Genomic DNA, 14,203 nt, shown 5'->3' on the forward strand with positions numbered 1-14,203 from the left:
ATCATTACTATTTAACATGGTGACTATTTCACATTCCTAAAAGCCCCGCGTCCAGGACGGCCTCCCAATGCTTCGCTCGTCTACATTCAAAACAGCGCTGGAAGCTGTTTTCTGACAAGATCAAAAAGATGGAGGCGGGCTTTTGTTCACCTCGGCCCCCCCCTCCAAACAAGCGTCTTCGGGCGGAGACGCGCACCCCGCGCGCCCGAGCGGCGGCCCGGGGACTGCGAGGACGCGGCGGCACGCGAGGACCTGCCCCGGCCCGGCCCGGCCCCCACCCTCTCCGCCGCCCGGCCTCCCCCGCCTCCACGCCCCGCGCCGGAGGGAGGGAGACGGCGGGAGCGCGCGCGGCGTCACAAAGCCGAGCCGGGACGCAAGCGTTGGCGCCGGAGACCGGGACGCCCCGGGGGAAGCCACTGGCGGCCCGCCCTCGCGGGGCGGGAGGCGCGAGCGCTCGCCCCCCTGCCTCCCCCCGCGCCCCCGCGGGCGCCCCTCCGCCTCCCGGCCGGGCCGCGGCGCGGCAGCTCGGGCGCCGCAAAGCGTCCTGGGAGAGCCGGCTCGCGCCGGAAGGACGCGCGGGCGCTCGGCGGCGGCGAGGTTATAAAAGGGAAGGAGCCGGCGGCGGGCGGAAGTGGGCGGTTCGGCTGCTCCGGGCGCTGTTGTTTGGCGTCTCGGCCTCCCGAGGGGCGTTCTCCGGAGGGCCGCCGGTGCAGGCCGCAGTGACAGGGCCGCTCGCCCCCGCGCACCCCGCCTCTTTCCCGGTGCAGCGTCCGCTCGCGGCCTCCGCGACCCGCAGGCCCAACATGGCGCAGGAGGTGTCGGAGTACCTGAGCCAGAACCCGCGGGTGGCCGCCTGGGTGGAGGCGCTGCGCTGCGACGGCGAGACTGACAAACACTGGCGCCACCGCCGGGAGTTTCTGCTCCGCAACGCCGGGGACCTGGCCCCGACTGGCGGCGCTGCCGCCGCCAACACGGAGGAAGCTGCGGACGCCGAGAGCGGGACCCGCAATCGGCAGCTGCAGCAGCTCATCTCCTTTTCCATGGCCTGGGCGAACCACGTCTTCCTCGGGTGCCGGTGAGTGAGGAAGAGTCTCCGACCGGCTCTCCCCGTTTTGTCTGCCGCCCCCGGGCTGGGGCCCGGAGCCTCAGCGGGGAGGGGGAAGTTGGGAAGCGCGGGAATCTGCGGGACTGGCCGCCCTTTAAGGGGGAGAAGGGCGTCTCAGCCAGCAGCCGACGTGATTAACAGCCTGCCGTCCCCGCCCCGCGGTGGGTGGGGGGCTGCTGGTAGGGTCGTTGGTTGACATCGCTCTCGTGGATGGACACTGAAGTTTAAGGGTTGGTGAGCAAGGACCCCGCCTCCCAGGATCCGGGGCATTTGTTTCTGGGGTTCCAGGAAACCGAAAGTTCCTGGCGGTTGGTACACTTTCTTGATTACGACCAGGAAATGCCGTTCCTGTGGCCTGTTTTTGCACAGCAGCAGGAGTAGCTGGGGGGAAACACTTTTTTGAAAAGTGCCTTTTTCTTTTTTCAGGTACCCACAAAAAGTTATGGATAAAATACTTAGTATGGCTGAAGGCATCAAAGTGACAGGTGCTCCAATCCATACCACAAGAGACGAACTGGTTGCCAAGGTGAAGAAAAGAGGGATATCGAGTAGCAATGGTTAGCAGATCATAGATGTGAACATACATAGGAGTTTAGAACATAAGTTTGATGTAATTAGGATTTACTGTTATTACTAATTTTTTTAACAAGCTAGAATTTATACACTGTTATTAATCAAGTTGGAATGTTAAACCTAAATCCTGTGTTTGTGTGTTTTAGGCCCTGGTTTTGGATAGTTTCCTTTGACTGCTTTAGATTTTCAAGTGTCATATGTTGTCTGTGCTGTTGATTTTTTAATAGTAGAAGTTAATGATGTTATTCGACACTGTTTTGAGAAATTAACGAAGTTATTCCACACTTTTTTAAAGAAACTGCAAGCCCTGAAATATGTTCGCCTTGTGCCTTTATTTTAACAAGTATCTGTCTTGTAAACTTCCAGCTGATCTGTATGAGCTAGACTTAGTCACATATGTGTTTTCCTTCTTTTTAGAAGGGGTAGAAGAGCCGGCGAAAAAACGAATCATGGAAGGGAAAAACAATTCCACGGTTGAGCAGGATCATGCAAAAATTTCTGCCAAAACAGAACGTGCATCAGCCCAGCAGGAAAACAGCTCGACATGTGCAGGGTCATCCACCAAATCAGAGAGCAGCGGAAACTCCACTCGAAGCTCTGGCACCTCGAGTCAGAATAGCTCTACAAGTGATGGAGATCGGTCTCTTTCCAGCCAAAGTAGTAGCGGCGTTCCCTCTCAGGTAACAGTGGCAGGGTCTGGAAAGGCTTCTGAGTCAGAAGCTCCAGATAAACATGGTTCAGCCTCGTTTGTTTCTTCGTTGTTGAAATCCAGTGTGAATAGTCATGTGACCCAGTCTGCTGATTCCAGACAACAGAGTGGATCACCTAAAAAGAGTGCTTTGGAAGGCTCTTCAGTCTCGGCTTCTCAAAGCATCTCAGAGATCGAGGTGCCCTTGTTGGGCTCCTCCGGAAGCCCAGAAGGAGAGTTGCCACTGTTGTCTTCTAAACCTAGTTCAGAGACAGCTTCAGGTGGGTTAACTTCCAAAACTAGTTCAGAGGCAAGTGTTTCCTCCTCTGCTTCTAAAAATAGTTCCTCATCAGGCATATCCTTGCTCACTCCCAAAAGCAGCACATCCACACCTGCATCGCTGCTGACTTCCAAAAGCACGTCGCAGGTAGCCGCGTCGCTGTTAGCTTCCAAAAGCAGCTCCCAAACCAGTGGATCTCTAGTTTCCAAAAGCCCTTCCTTAGCAGGTGTGTCCCAGCTGGCCTCTAAGATTAGTTCTCAGACGAGCACATCACAGTTGCCTTCCAAAAGTACTTCGCAGTCCAGCGAGAGTTCTGTTAAATTCTCTTGTTGCAAGTTAACTAATGAAGATGTGAAGCAGAAACAACCTTTTTTCAATAGACTGTATAAAACGGTGGCGTGGAAGCTGGTGGCCGTTGGCGGCTTTAGTCCCAACGTGAATCACGGAGAGCTCCTAAATGCGGCTATAGAGGCTCTGAAGGCCACACTGGATGTGTTTTTTGTTCCGCTGAAAGAACTGGCAGATCTGCCTCAAAACAAAAGCTCTCAAGAAAGCATTGTCTGTGAATTGAGGTGCAAGTCTGTGTATTTGGGCACCGGCTGTGGAAAAAGCAAAGAGAATGCAAAAGCTGTTGCATCAAGAGAAGCACTGAAGTTATTTCTCAAGAAGAAAGTAGTGGTAAAGATCTGTAAAAGGAAATACAGAGGCAGTGAAATAGAAGACCTGGTCCTCCTTGATGAAGAGTCAAGGCCTGTAAACTTACCTCCAGCATTAAAACATCCTCAAGAATTACTATAATTTGCCCCAAATACCACTGCAGATGATGTCTGGTATTTGAAGAGAAAAACTGGCTTACTTTTGTATAATATGAAACACAGGCTTTCACAAATTTTGTATTGCTTTTTTCCAGTTTTGCAGAAAATTTACATTCTAGTTCTCTTCGCACAGTAGAAGTTGTAAATAATTTATGAATGACAGTACATGTTAAGAAGTATGCGTTAACAGCATACCAGTATGCTGTTTTATTTGCTGAAGAAAATACTGTCTTCTATTTTTAATGATCCGTTAGGTACGATGTGTAGTTCTGTAGAATCTTAAAACTTTTGTACTACTTTCAATTTGGTGAAAATGTATTAAGTTGTCTACCACGCTTTCCCCACCCCCAGCTGAATAAACCTCCACATCAAAGAAAAGGGGACCATAGTATTTGAATGTTTGAAAGTCTGTGAAGCTTAAGGTTTTAAGAATGTTGCCCATGATACCGAACATGTCTCGTTAAAGAATAAAAGAAAAAATAGTTGCCTCAGACTATTTTTATGAGAAGTTGTAAGCATTTTTTAGATATAAAGCAGTATAAAGTACTTAAGGTTATTTTATTCTGAAGTTGTTTAAAATTCACCATGATTTTGACCGCTGCAGATTCTTTAAGTGGGTTAATTTATGTTTGAGGTAAAATACAATTTACACTTTTTCTTAAAGACATAAATGTGGGTTTCTATATTAAGCATATTTTGTGACTACTATTAACAGATTGATTTGTTTAGATATTAAATGCTTTAAGCTATTTTACCTTTTCAAGAAGTCGTGTTTTTTTTCCCCCCCCCTAAGTCAGAACCAATTCCTGCAAATGGGCTTCCCACTACTAGTCATTATAAGTTACAGCCGGGTTATTTTTCATAGCTGATATGCAACTTTTTATGGATAGAGAAAATACAGTTTGCAAATCTAGAACTAGATGGTTTTTTGTGTTTTTTTTTTTTTTTTAACAAATCTAGAAGAATACTGGGAACAATGGAGAGCCATGCTGAGCTCTACCGAGCTCGTCCAGTTGCATGACATTTGTTAGTAATGAAATGGAATCCTGTGCCTGACATGATTCTGATTGTATTACTCTATTGTGTGTTCTCTTTCATTTTTCTTCAAACTCTGGCCCAAGTTGTTCTCTTTCTGGCCTTCTATCTAGCTGCTGCACTTTGAGCAGTAGTGGTAATAATGTCCTGAGAAAAATCAAGAAATGACCTTTTATGTGCCTGTTATATTGGAGTGGGAAAATTGAACATAAGTAGCATCATTTTAAGGATGAAGAAGTTATTTCTATTTTCTATTCTAGAAATAGACAAGGGTACTTACACATTCGAAATGATCACCTTTCGCTTTACCAGATAATCTTTAAAAATGACGACATTGATGGGGCGCCTGGGTGGTGCAGTCGGTTAAGCGTCCAACTTCAGCCAGGTCATGATCTTGCGGTCCGTGAGTTCGAGCCCCGCGTCGGGCTCTGGGCTGATGGCTCAGAGCCTGGAGCCTGTTTCCGATTCTGTGTCTCCCTCTCTCTCTGCCCCTCCCCCATTCATGCTCTGTCTCTCTCTGTCCCAAAAATAAATAAAAAACGTTGAAAAAAAAATTTTTTTTTAAAAAATAAATAAATTTAAAAAAATGACGACATTGAGGATATAAAATTAGATACCAAAGTCCATATTCTGTAAATAGGTTGCCTTCATGTTGTGAGAAGCAGTAACCTGAGCGTTAGGAAAGTACTTCTAATTACTCGACTTTCCTCAGTCTTGGAGTGTGTATTTTGTGGGACAATGATTTGCTAGAAAAGCCAAATATTACAAAGGATAAATAAATTTCTGTAATGTGTCTAGTTAGGTGGTTTGGTATTTCCTAAATTGGCTTGTTTCAAGTTAATATAAAGAATATTGAAAATATTTTAAGTTATACTAACCTTTTGATATAGTAGACTTGGAGAAAGCTGCTTCTTATAAAAGCATTAATTTATAAACATTTGCTATAGCCTTATTAACAGCTTATAAAATGCTCTTAATCAAAATGTAAAGAATCCCAGATAGAGAAACAGATTTTACGATAGTTCGAGAAGAAAACAAGCTTTGGTAGGAATCTGTAATTCTTGAGATAGAAACTTGTCTCCCTTTGGGAATTCTGCCTTTTAACTTCATCTGTAGAATAAGACAAATGGCCCTCGAACTATGAGGGTTAAAGGAGATAATACACTTAAAATGCACTATACGATAGTTTATTTGCTTATTTATGTATACTCCTTCCCTCAACCTTATGAGTAATTATTCTTATTTGGCCCGTATTTCAGATGAAACAAAGTAATTTGGCCAAAGAATGAATTCAAGCCTGTATCTGTCTGCAGAACACAAGCTCTTACTATGTTGTCTTAATTCTCATTTCTCTAAATGCTAAGATTTCTGAAACTCCCAGATTGCAGTTTTCTACCAGTTTTATTAAGTGACAACATCTTTTCAAAGCCTTCATTTCCTTGGAATGAGTCACATCAATAGCTCTTCTGCTTATTAATCCTTCTCCTTGGTATTTAACATGTCTTGAATATTCTCAACTAGGGAATTAGTCCCATATGGGTTCAACTGACATTAAAAAAAAAAAACAACCTTAAAATAATTTGCAGTCTAGTTGAGTGAATAAAATTATCAAGATGGGAAATAGTGAATTTCATTTTTAAATCACTGCAGTGAGATGATATTCTAAAACTGGTTTTTCTTAACGGTATTAAAAGCAGGATTTTTTTCTTTTTTTTTAACAGTAAAGTTAGTTGACTTTGAAGAATAGTGATGTGAATTTTTAACCCAAATTCTTGGGGCCTGCCACTGCTTCCATTGGCTATTGTAATTGTCATAAAGGTGTGTAATTCCAAGGCTTTTTATATGTATTATGTACATATTTATATACATTTGTATTTGTATGTATGTATAAAAAGCCTACTCCAATTTGAATTATGTGTGAAAGAAGGACCATCGTTTTTCCTACCAAGGGCAGCTTTTTTGGGGGGACAGAATTCTCCTTGCTGTTTAGATCCCTGAGTAATGGCAGTGAGAAGGTAACCAAAGCATCAACTGGGAACCAGAGCAGTCCTACAACTGTGTTGTAGTTTAAGGGAAGCTTGTAAGCTTTTTCCTCAAAAATTGTGCTAAAGTCCTACATTGACTCACTTCACTGGCAAATCTCTTCGTATCAATTTTAGCCATGACTTTTGAAAAATAATGTAGTTGATGAATAGAAATACTCTTTGTAGCTTTTTATCATTTAAACAAAAAGAGACTGAAGAAGGATTATTATCTGCAAATGAACATTAATTTTTAAAGTTCTATCTGTTGTTTTGCTGTTTATAGAGCAAAAAGGAAAGAAAGAAAGAAAGAAAGAAAGAAAGAAAGAAAGAAAGAAAGAAAAGAAAGAAAGAAAAAGAAAGAAAGAAAGAAAAAGAAAAGAGTAGTGAGGGGGCAAAGTTCCAAAAATAAGTTGACTAACTTGGAAAGGGGGAAAAAAAGTAATACTGAAAAGGAAGGATTACATACTGGACATTCTTTTAAAAACTAGAAATTACAGGGGCTCCTGAGTGGCTCAGTGGTTAAGTGTCTGACTTTGGCTCGGGTCTTGATCTTGTGGTTCATGGGCTTGAGCCCCGCATTGGCCTTTGTGCTGACAACTCAGGGCCTGGAGCCTGCTTGGGATTCTGTGTCACCCTCTCTCTCTGCCTCTCTCCCGGTATCTCTCTCTCTCTCAAAAATAAACATTAAAAATTAAAAAAAAAAGAAAAAGAAACACTAGAGATTACGTATATCAGTACTTAACAGGAAGCAATCAAATACCTTCTGTGATTTAGAAATTTTTATGAGTAGAATCAGAATCCTCCTTGGCAGTCATTAAGGAGGCAACCAAATTAGCGCAAAATAAACAGTAAATACACTGAACTATAAAACCATTATATAGAAGTGGAGTGTATATAGCATGAAAAGGAATATAAAGATAGGCCAAAATGGTAAGAATCACTTAGTGTTTTTCTTATGGCTGTTGTCATGTAAATCAGTTTACCAGGGCTTGGACACTGAAATGATAAAACTCCTGAACATGTAATTAGTGTTCAAACTTGAGCCATATATCCTCAGAGAAAACTGGGAGCCCTGGGTGTATAAGACAGGAGCAGGACGATAGTTCAATGAGAGTGGCCACCATTGAGTTTCTTCCTTAATTCCTGCAGAACCTCTTTGGACCATGAGCAGAAGGGGGTTTAACAACCATGGGACCCAGTGTAGACAAGCTTCCTTCTGCAACAGGCATTAGAAAGTCACTAGTTTACTACAAAAAGAAACTAATCTGTTTTTAAGTAATCTACCATATAGAATTTATAGTTAGTAGGGACTCAGGTAAGGCTTAAGGGACCGTCACATAAGTTAACATTTAACTAATGCTAAAAATAGCTATCACTTAATTTCTTACATTTTTATTATGAAATATAATTGCAGAAGTCCGTAAAGTCCAATAATAATTAATTGAATACCCATATAACATTACCTAGCTCAAAAAGTAAAACTGTCGCCACTGCGAGAACTCCCATGTGAATAGCTACCATTTATTTGGTGCCTACGATGTGTTGTTGGTTTACCTATGTTTGTTGTTTGTTTTTTTAAAGTGAGCCCTATACCCAATGAGGGGCTTGCACTCCAGACCCCAAGATCAAGAATCACATGCTATGCTGACTGAGCCAGCCAGGTGCCCCTACCTATGTTTTATTTGAGCCTCCCTGAACCCAATGGGGTGGGTTGGTATTGTTGATCCTATGTTACAAATGAGAAAATTAATCACCATTTTGAATTGTTTCCCTCAAATAACAGAACTAGTGTCTGGTGAAGCAGGGACTCAAATCCAGTATCCTTACAGAAGACTAAATGATGACTTAGTTCCAATTTGGGGCAGTGACTGTGAATACCAATGAGACACGCTGTCCCATGACATTTGTTTCCTGTGTTCCGGAAAATAGTAAGTGTAATCATACTTTGAGGAAAATTTAAGAAATTTTATTTGACCATTTAAACTAGGAAGCTTCCAAAGAAGTAAATATTAAAGGAAACTGCTCAAGTATGTATCTGAAATAATCATTTCCTAATATTTCCTATAAATTTTATTTGTAGAGGCAATCTACAGAGGCAATCAAAGGGACAATTTACAGAGGCAATGGTGTAATCAGTGATGTAACCAGTGGTTGAGGCAAATTGTCATGAATCCTGTCTCATTACTCTTCACCATGTGTATATTATTATTATTATTTTTTTTTTGGACACTGGCTAAAGAAAAATGGTTTTCACGAAATGAAAAAAGAGGTCCGTGGAAGCATTTCTAGTTTATCTTACCTGTGTGTACAGATAGTGGGCCATACTCAACGTGGGGATTCTCAAATACACTCAATAACCTGCAGTTGGGAAACCAATATGGGGTAAAGTATGTGTGTCTTCTGTCCTTGTTTTTCATTTCAAAATATTCAATGCAGTCATGAGAAATATGACATAGGTAAAATAAGGATACTATTTTGAAAATATTTGTTCCTTTTCCCTTGCAATTCACATCCTCTAGCATTCATTCTGCTATTATAGTTCCTATAAGGAAGGAGAGGATAATATGACTTTAGGGAATAGCAAGGAAGTTAAATCCACTCATTCTAGCCTGGGTAGATTTTGAGGAGGAGAAGGGTGAAGAAGGAAAGCAGGTGTTTGAGACACGTGGGTCCTGATCTCTGGTCTATAGCATGAACTTCAACTGTCAGAAATGAGGCTGCAGTAATGACAGTTTTCATTTAGTGAGGATGCCTTGTTTATCCCAACGGCCATCAAAGAATGCATCACTCCTTAGCAGGATCTGAGAGATCCAAACAAAGAGGGCTTGAATAAGAAATGCTGAAGGCATCAGGACCGAAACTCCAGAGCCACTGAATTGTACAACACCAGGGGGCGTCATTCCCACGGAATACGATGGATGTCATTTAATACAATGAAAGATGTTGTGGAACAAGGTGGACCTTTTTGGAATCCCTGAAATTGTTGTATGAGTAAACTTATTTTTAAAATCATACTTTAAAATTTTAAAATATATATTAGTTGTTCTGTGAAGCATGGATAGCATATAAATTTTAACTGTTCTTGTTAAAGAACGAATGTTAAAGTTATGTCGACCATACGGGGGGCACTTTTTATACATACTTGGTCATGGGTTACTTTGCCCAAAACATTGTTCTATAAGAAGAATTATTTTGAGACCATAGCCTAAAATCAAGTATCAGGTGAAGCAAGGCTACTTGGGTTAAGGATTTTTTTCTCTATTCACAAACCTTGGGGAAAACCTTCAGGAACTAGGCAGATGAAGAATTATGTCAGTTCAGGTATGGAATAACACTGAGAGCCTGCTCGGTGTTCTCTCCTGCAGATAGATAAAGTCCCTTAATTATCGAGTTTGCGTCTATACATTCGATGTAAGCCCACCAACCCTTTCTCAGTTTCCCTTTGATCCGTGTGTCTGCTCCATTAATTCTCTCTCAGTTGTTCCTTTGAGCTAACATAAATCAAAGATTGTAAGAGTTTTACTTTCTAAAACCATGGAAGATAGCACGTACTTCAGAAGTCAGACATCCCATAAATTTCAGTGTGATGTCGCTTCTGGGAGAACAGTGAAAGAAAATTGCTGACCCTTTTTGATCTCTGTCAGTAGGAAGAAAGAGGGGAAAGACTGGTACACGGAAAATAATCTAAGTTCATCTCCATCACCTCTGTTCCTGTGAAATGGATCTATGAATTTTGTGTAGACTTTGGTGGTTTTTTAGAATTTAAATTCTATCCCTTATTTTAAGGAAATCCATGCCATCATCTATCAAAGCAAAGCTTTCCTACTGAGTCTTCACCTACAACAGTCAAACTAAAATAACATTAACAGCATATTGAGTTTCTATTGCTGCTGTAACACATTTACCACAACTTTGCTGGCTTAAACGACACGAATCTGTAGGTTAGGAGGCCAATGCAGGTCTCCGGGGGCTCAAATCAAGTCGTTGGCAGTCCTGCGTTCCCTTCTGGAGGCTCTGAGGAAGAATCTGTTTGCTGGACTTCTCCAGCTTCCAAGGGCTGCTTATGTTCCTTGCTCCTGACCCTCTTCCTCAGTCTACAAAGCTAGAAATGGTGGGGCGTGTCCTCAAATGGCATCACCCTCACCCCGCTTCTGCTGTCACATCTTTTTTTCTGCCGCTGGCATCACCTACTCTTCTTTTTCTGCCTTTCTTTCCCACTTATAGGGACCCCTGTGATATTAGGTTCACACAGATAATCTCCCTATTAAAAATGTTTTTTAATGTTTTTAATTTATTTTTGAGAGAGAGAGAGACAGAATGTGTGAGAGAGAGAGATGCAGAATCTGAAGCAGGCTCCAGGCTCTGAGCTGTCAGCACAGAGCCTGCCGCGGGGCTCAAACTCGTGAACTGTGAGATCGCGATTTGAGCTGAAGTCAGACACTTAACCGACTGAGCCAACCAGGTGCCCCAATTATTTCCCTATTTTAATATCATCTGATTATGTGATCAGAGGATCAACTTTATTAATTCCATTTGCAACCTTAATTCTCCTTTGCCGTGTAATGTAACATATTCACAGCTTCCAGGCACTAAGACATGTTTACCCTGACGGTCCATTATTCTGCCTACCCTATAGGGATTTGAATTCACCACTATCACCACCACCATTTTTCTTAAGAATGTTGGCTTTCTACCTTCATAAGTGAAAAGCGTTGACTACCTTGCTGCTGAGCAAGATGCAGAATGGAAAGTGGTACAGCTTAGAGATGAGTGCAGCTTGATAAATTGATGTGATTAAGACGGATATACTTATTTTAAACAATGTCTGATCACAAGTAGTTTCTCTGCCATTTAATCAGAGTCTAATTAGGGAGTCTTTTTCTACTTCAAGGATCCTTAAATAAGAATGACTTTCTCTTCAGGGTCAAATAATGGAAGTAAAATAACAGCTGCAATGGCAAGCAAATTCTTGACAGTTTTTCAAGACTTCTTTTGAGGCTAGTAGACAGGGTAGAATTGCATCTTTGCCATAATGAGGCTGGTGGGTAGGGTAAGAGCTATAAAATAAATGCTCCGTGCCTAATTTCATGTACATATTGCCTGACCCTGATGTCACAAATGTGAAATGCCAACTTCTCATTGCTGAGAAACATACATGTTTTAGTTTTAATTCATTTATTTAAATTCAAGTTAGTTAACATACAGTGTAGTATTGGTTTCAGGCATAGAACCCAATGATTCGTCACTTACATATAACACCCAGTGCTCACCCCAGTAAGTGCCCTCCTTAATGCCCATCACCCATTTAGCTCATCCCCCCACCACCCTTCCAGCAACCCTCAGTTTGTTCTCATCAGAGAAAGATACATCTCAAATTTTTTTTTTAAGATTTTATTTTTAAGTAATCTCTGCAGCCAATGTGGGGCTTGAACTCACAACCCCAAGATCAAGAGTCACACGCTCCACCAACTCCAGCCAGGTGCCCCAGATACATCTTAAATTTATAGCTTTTAGGTATAGCTGAACAAATAGCCAGAGAGTATATATAATTATTAAAACACATGCTTAGACATTCTTTAGAGCCATAATGGTTAAATACATCCTAGGCATTTAAAAAATCACATTGACAGACTTCAGATATCTAACATTTCATTGTAAGTATTCTAAAGAGGTAAAAGGGAAGTATTCGTGATGAACATGACAGCACATTTTGCTCAACATAATATGTATACTTCTAAAATCAGAGTGGTTTTTTTTTTTTAACATTTATTTATTTTTGAAAGAGACAGAGCACAAGTGGTGGGGGAGGGGCAGGGAGAGAGAGACACAGAAACTGTAGCAGGCTCCAGGTATAGTGATAAACCCATATGTCATTTAAACATTTTTTTAACATTTATTTATTTTTGAGAGAGAGAAAGCATGAGCAGAGGAGGGGGAGAGAGAGAGGGAGACACAGAATCCGAAGCAGGCTCCAAGCTCTGAGTTGTCAGCACAGAGCCCGACCTGGAGCTCAAACTCACGGACCATGGGATCATGACCTGGGCCAAAGTCGGACGCTTAACCGACTGAGCCACCCAGGCACCCCAGAGTTACGTTGTGTTTTTTTTTTTTTTTTAACTGCAAATTTATAGAACACGAATTTTGTGTGCTTCAAAGAAAATCTTTATTTGTAAAGAAGATTTTTATTTCATTATTCTACCATTTTCAAAAAAATTTTAGGCCACCTCTTTTGGAAGGGCCTTTTGTTCCAGAAGCATATTCTTTGGAATTGCCTCAGTTATTTAGTGGTAGAAAATGTCTGTATTTTGTGGATTGATTCAATTTTTTACTTTTACTTGAGCACAAAATGCACTTATCAGATGGGGCCTCAAATTAACTCATCAGTTTTGATGACTCACAAGTTCCCACTTAAGGGCTCTTGTGTCATTTGTCAACTGGCTTAACAGAAAAGTTCTTCAATCTTGCCGTTTCTTGAGTGCCTGTATCAGTTAGAGTTCTTTCATTTCAGGCTACAGGAATTAACTCTAAAATGGCCAAACAAAAATTGTTAAAAAGTTACTCATTGAATCAAAGGACAAGTTAAACCACCAGAGCTCAAGAATTTAGGCAGCAGCTGCCTGTAAGAGACTCATTTCAGACCTAAAGACACCTGCTGATTGAAAGTGAGGGGATGTAGAAACATCTCTCATGCAAATGGATAGCAAAAGAAAGCCCGATTAGTAATACTTATTTTGGGCAAAATAGACTTGAAAACAAAAACTAGCAAGAGACAAAGAAGAACACTATATATTAATAAAGGGAACAACCCAACAAGAAGATATAGCAATTGTAATAGTTATGCACCCAAAATAGAAGCACCCAAATACATAAAACAGTTAATAACAAACATAAAGGAACTAATCAATAATAACACAATAATGGTAGGGGACTTTAACACCCCATTTATATCAATCGACACATCATCTAAGCAGAACATCAACAAGAAGACAATGGCTTTGAATGAATCCACTGGAACCGATGGATTTAACATATATTCAGAACATTCCATCCTAAAACAGCAGAATACACATTCTTTTCAAGTGCATACAGAATAATCTCGAGAAGAGATCACATGTTAGGCCACAAGACAAGTCTCAACAAATTCAAGAAGATTGACATCATACCATGCATCTTTTCTGACCACAATGCTATGAAACTAGAAGTCAACTGTAAGAAAAATTCTGGAAAGACCACACATACATGGAGGTTAAACAACATGCTACTAAAGAATGAATGGGTCAACCAGGAAATCAAAGAGGAGATTAAAAAGTACATGGAAACAAGTGAAAACAAAAACACAGCAGTCAAAATCTCTGGGATGCAGCAAAGGCAGTTCTAAGAAGGAAGTTTATAGCAATACAAGTCTGCCTCGAGAAACAAGAAAAATCTCAAACAGCCTAACTAGAAAAACAACAATAAACAAAACCTAAAACTAGTAAAAGGAAGGAAACAATAAAGATTAGAGCAGAAATAAATGATATAGGGACTAAAAAAAATCAATGCTGCAGATCAATGAAACCAGGAGCTGGTTCTTTGAAAAAATCAATAAAATTTATTTTATTTTATTTTTTTCTTTATCAAGAAAAAAAGAGAACTCAAATAAAATTATAAATGAGAGAGGAGAAATAACGACCAATAGCACAG

General features: G+C 41.1%; 1 protein-coding gene across 2 annotated transcripts; it reads left to right on the top strand.

Moving 5' to 3' along the window:
* Positions 1–319: 319 nt before the first annotated feature.
* Positions 320–4,215, top strand: CDKN2AIP (CDKN2A interacting protein). Of its 2 annotated transcripts, none has more exons than XM_019422329.2 (3): positions 320–1,075; positions 1,532–1,631; positions 2,096–2,213. In XM_019422329.2, the coding sequence occupies exons 1-3, from the start codon at positions 804–806 to the stop codon at positions 2,102–2,104; spliced, it is 381 nt and encodes a 126-aa protein (XP_019277874.1). In that variant the 5' UTR covers positions 320–803; the 3' UTR covers positions 2,105–2,213. The 2 variants fall into 2 exon arrangements, with proteins under 2 accessions (XP_019277874.1, XP_019277873.1); XM_019422328.2 differs by having other exon boundaries at positions 335–1,075; positions 1,532–1,662; positions 2,096–4,215.
* The last annotated feature ends 9,988 nt before the right edge of the window (positions 4,216–14,203 follow it).

Source organism: Panthera pardus, unplaced genomic scaffold (genome assembly GCF_024362965.1).
Source record: "Panthera pardus isolate Hobbes unplaced genomic scaffold, ASM2436296v1 HiC_scaffold_13, whole genome shotgun sequence".
Taxonomy (NCBI): Eukaryota; Metazoa; Chordata; class Mammalia; order Carnivora; family Felidae; genus Panthera; species Panthera pardus.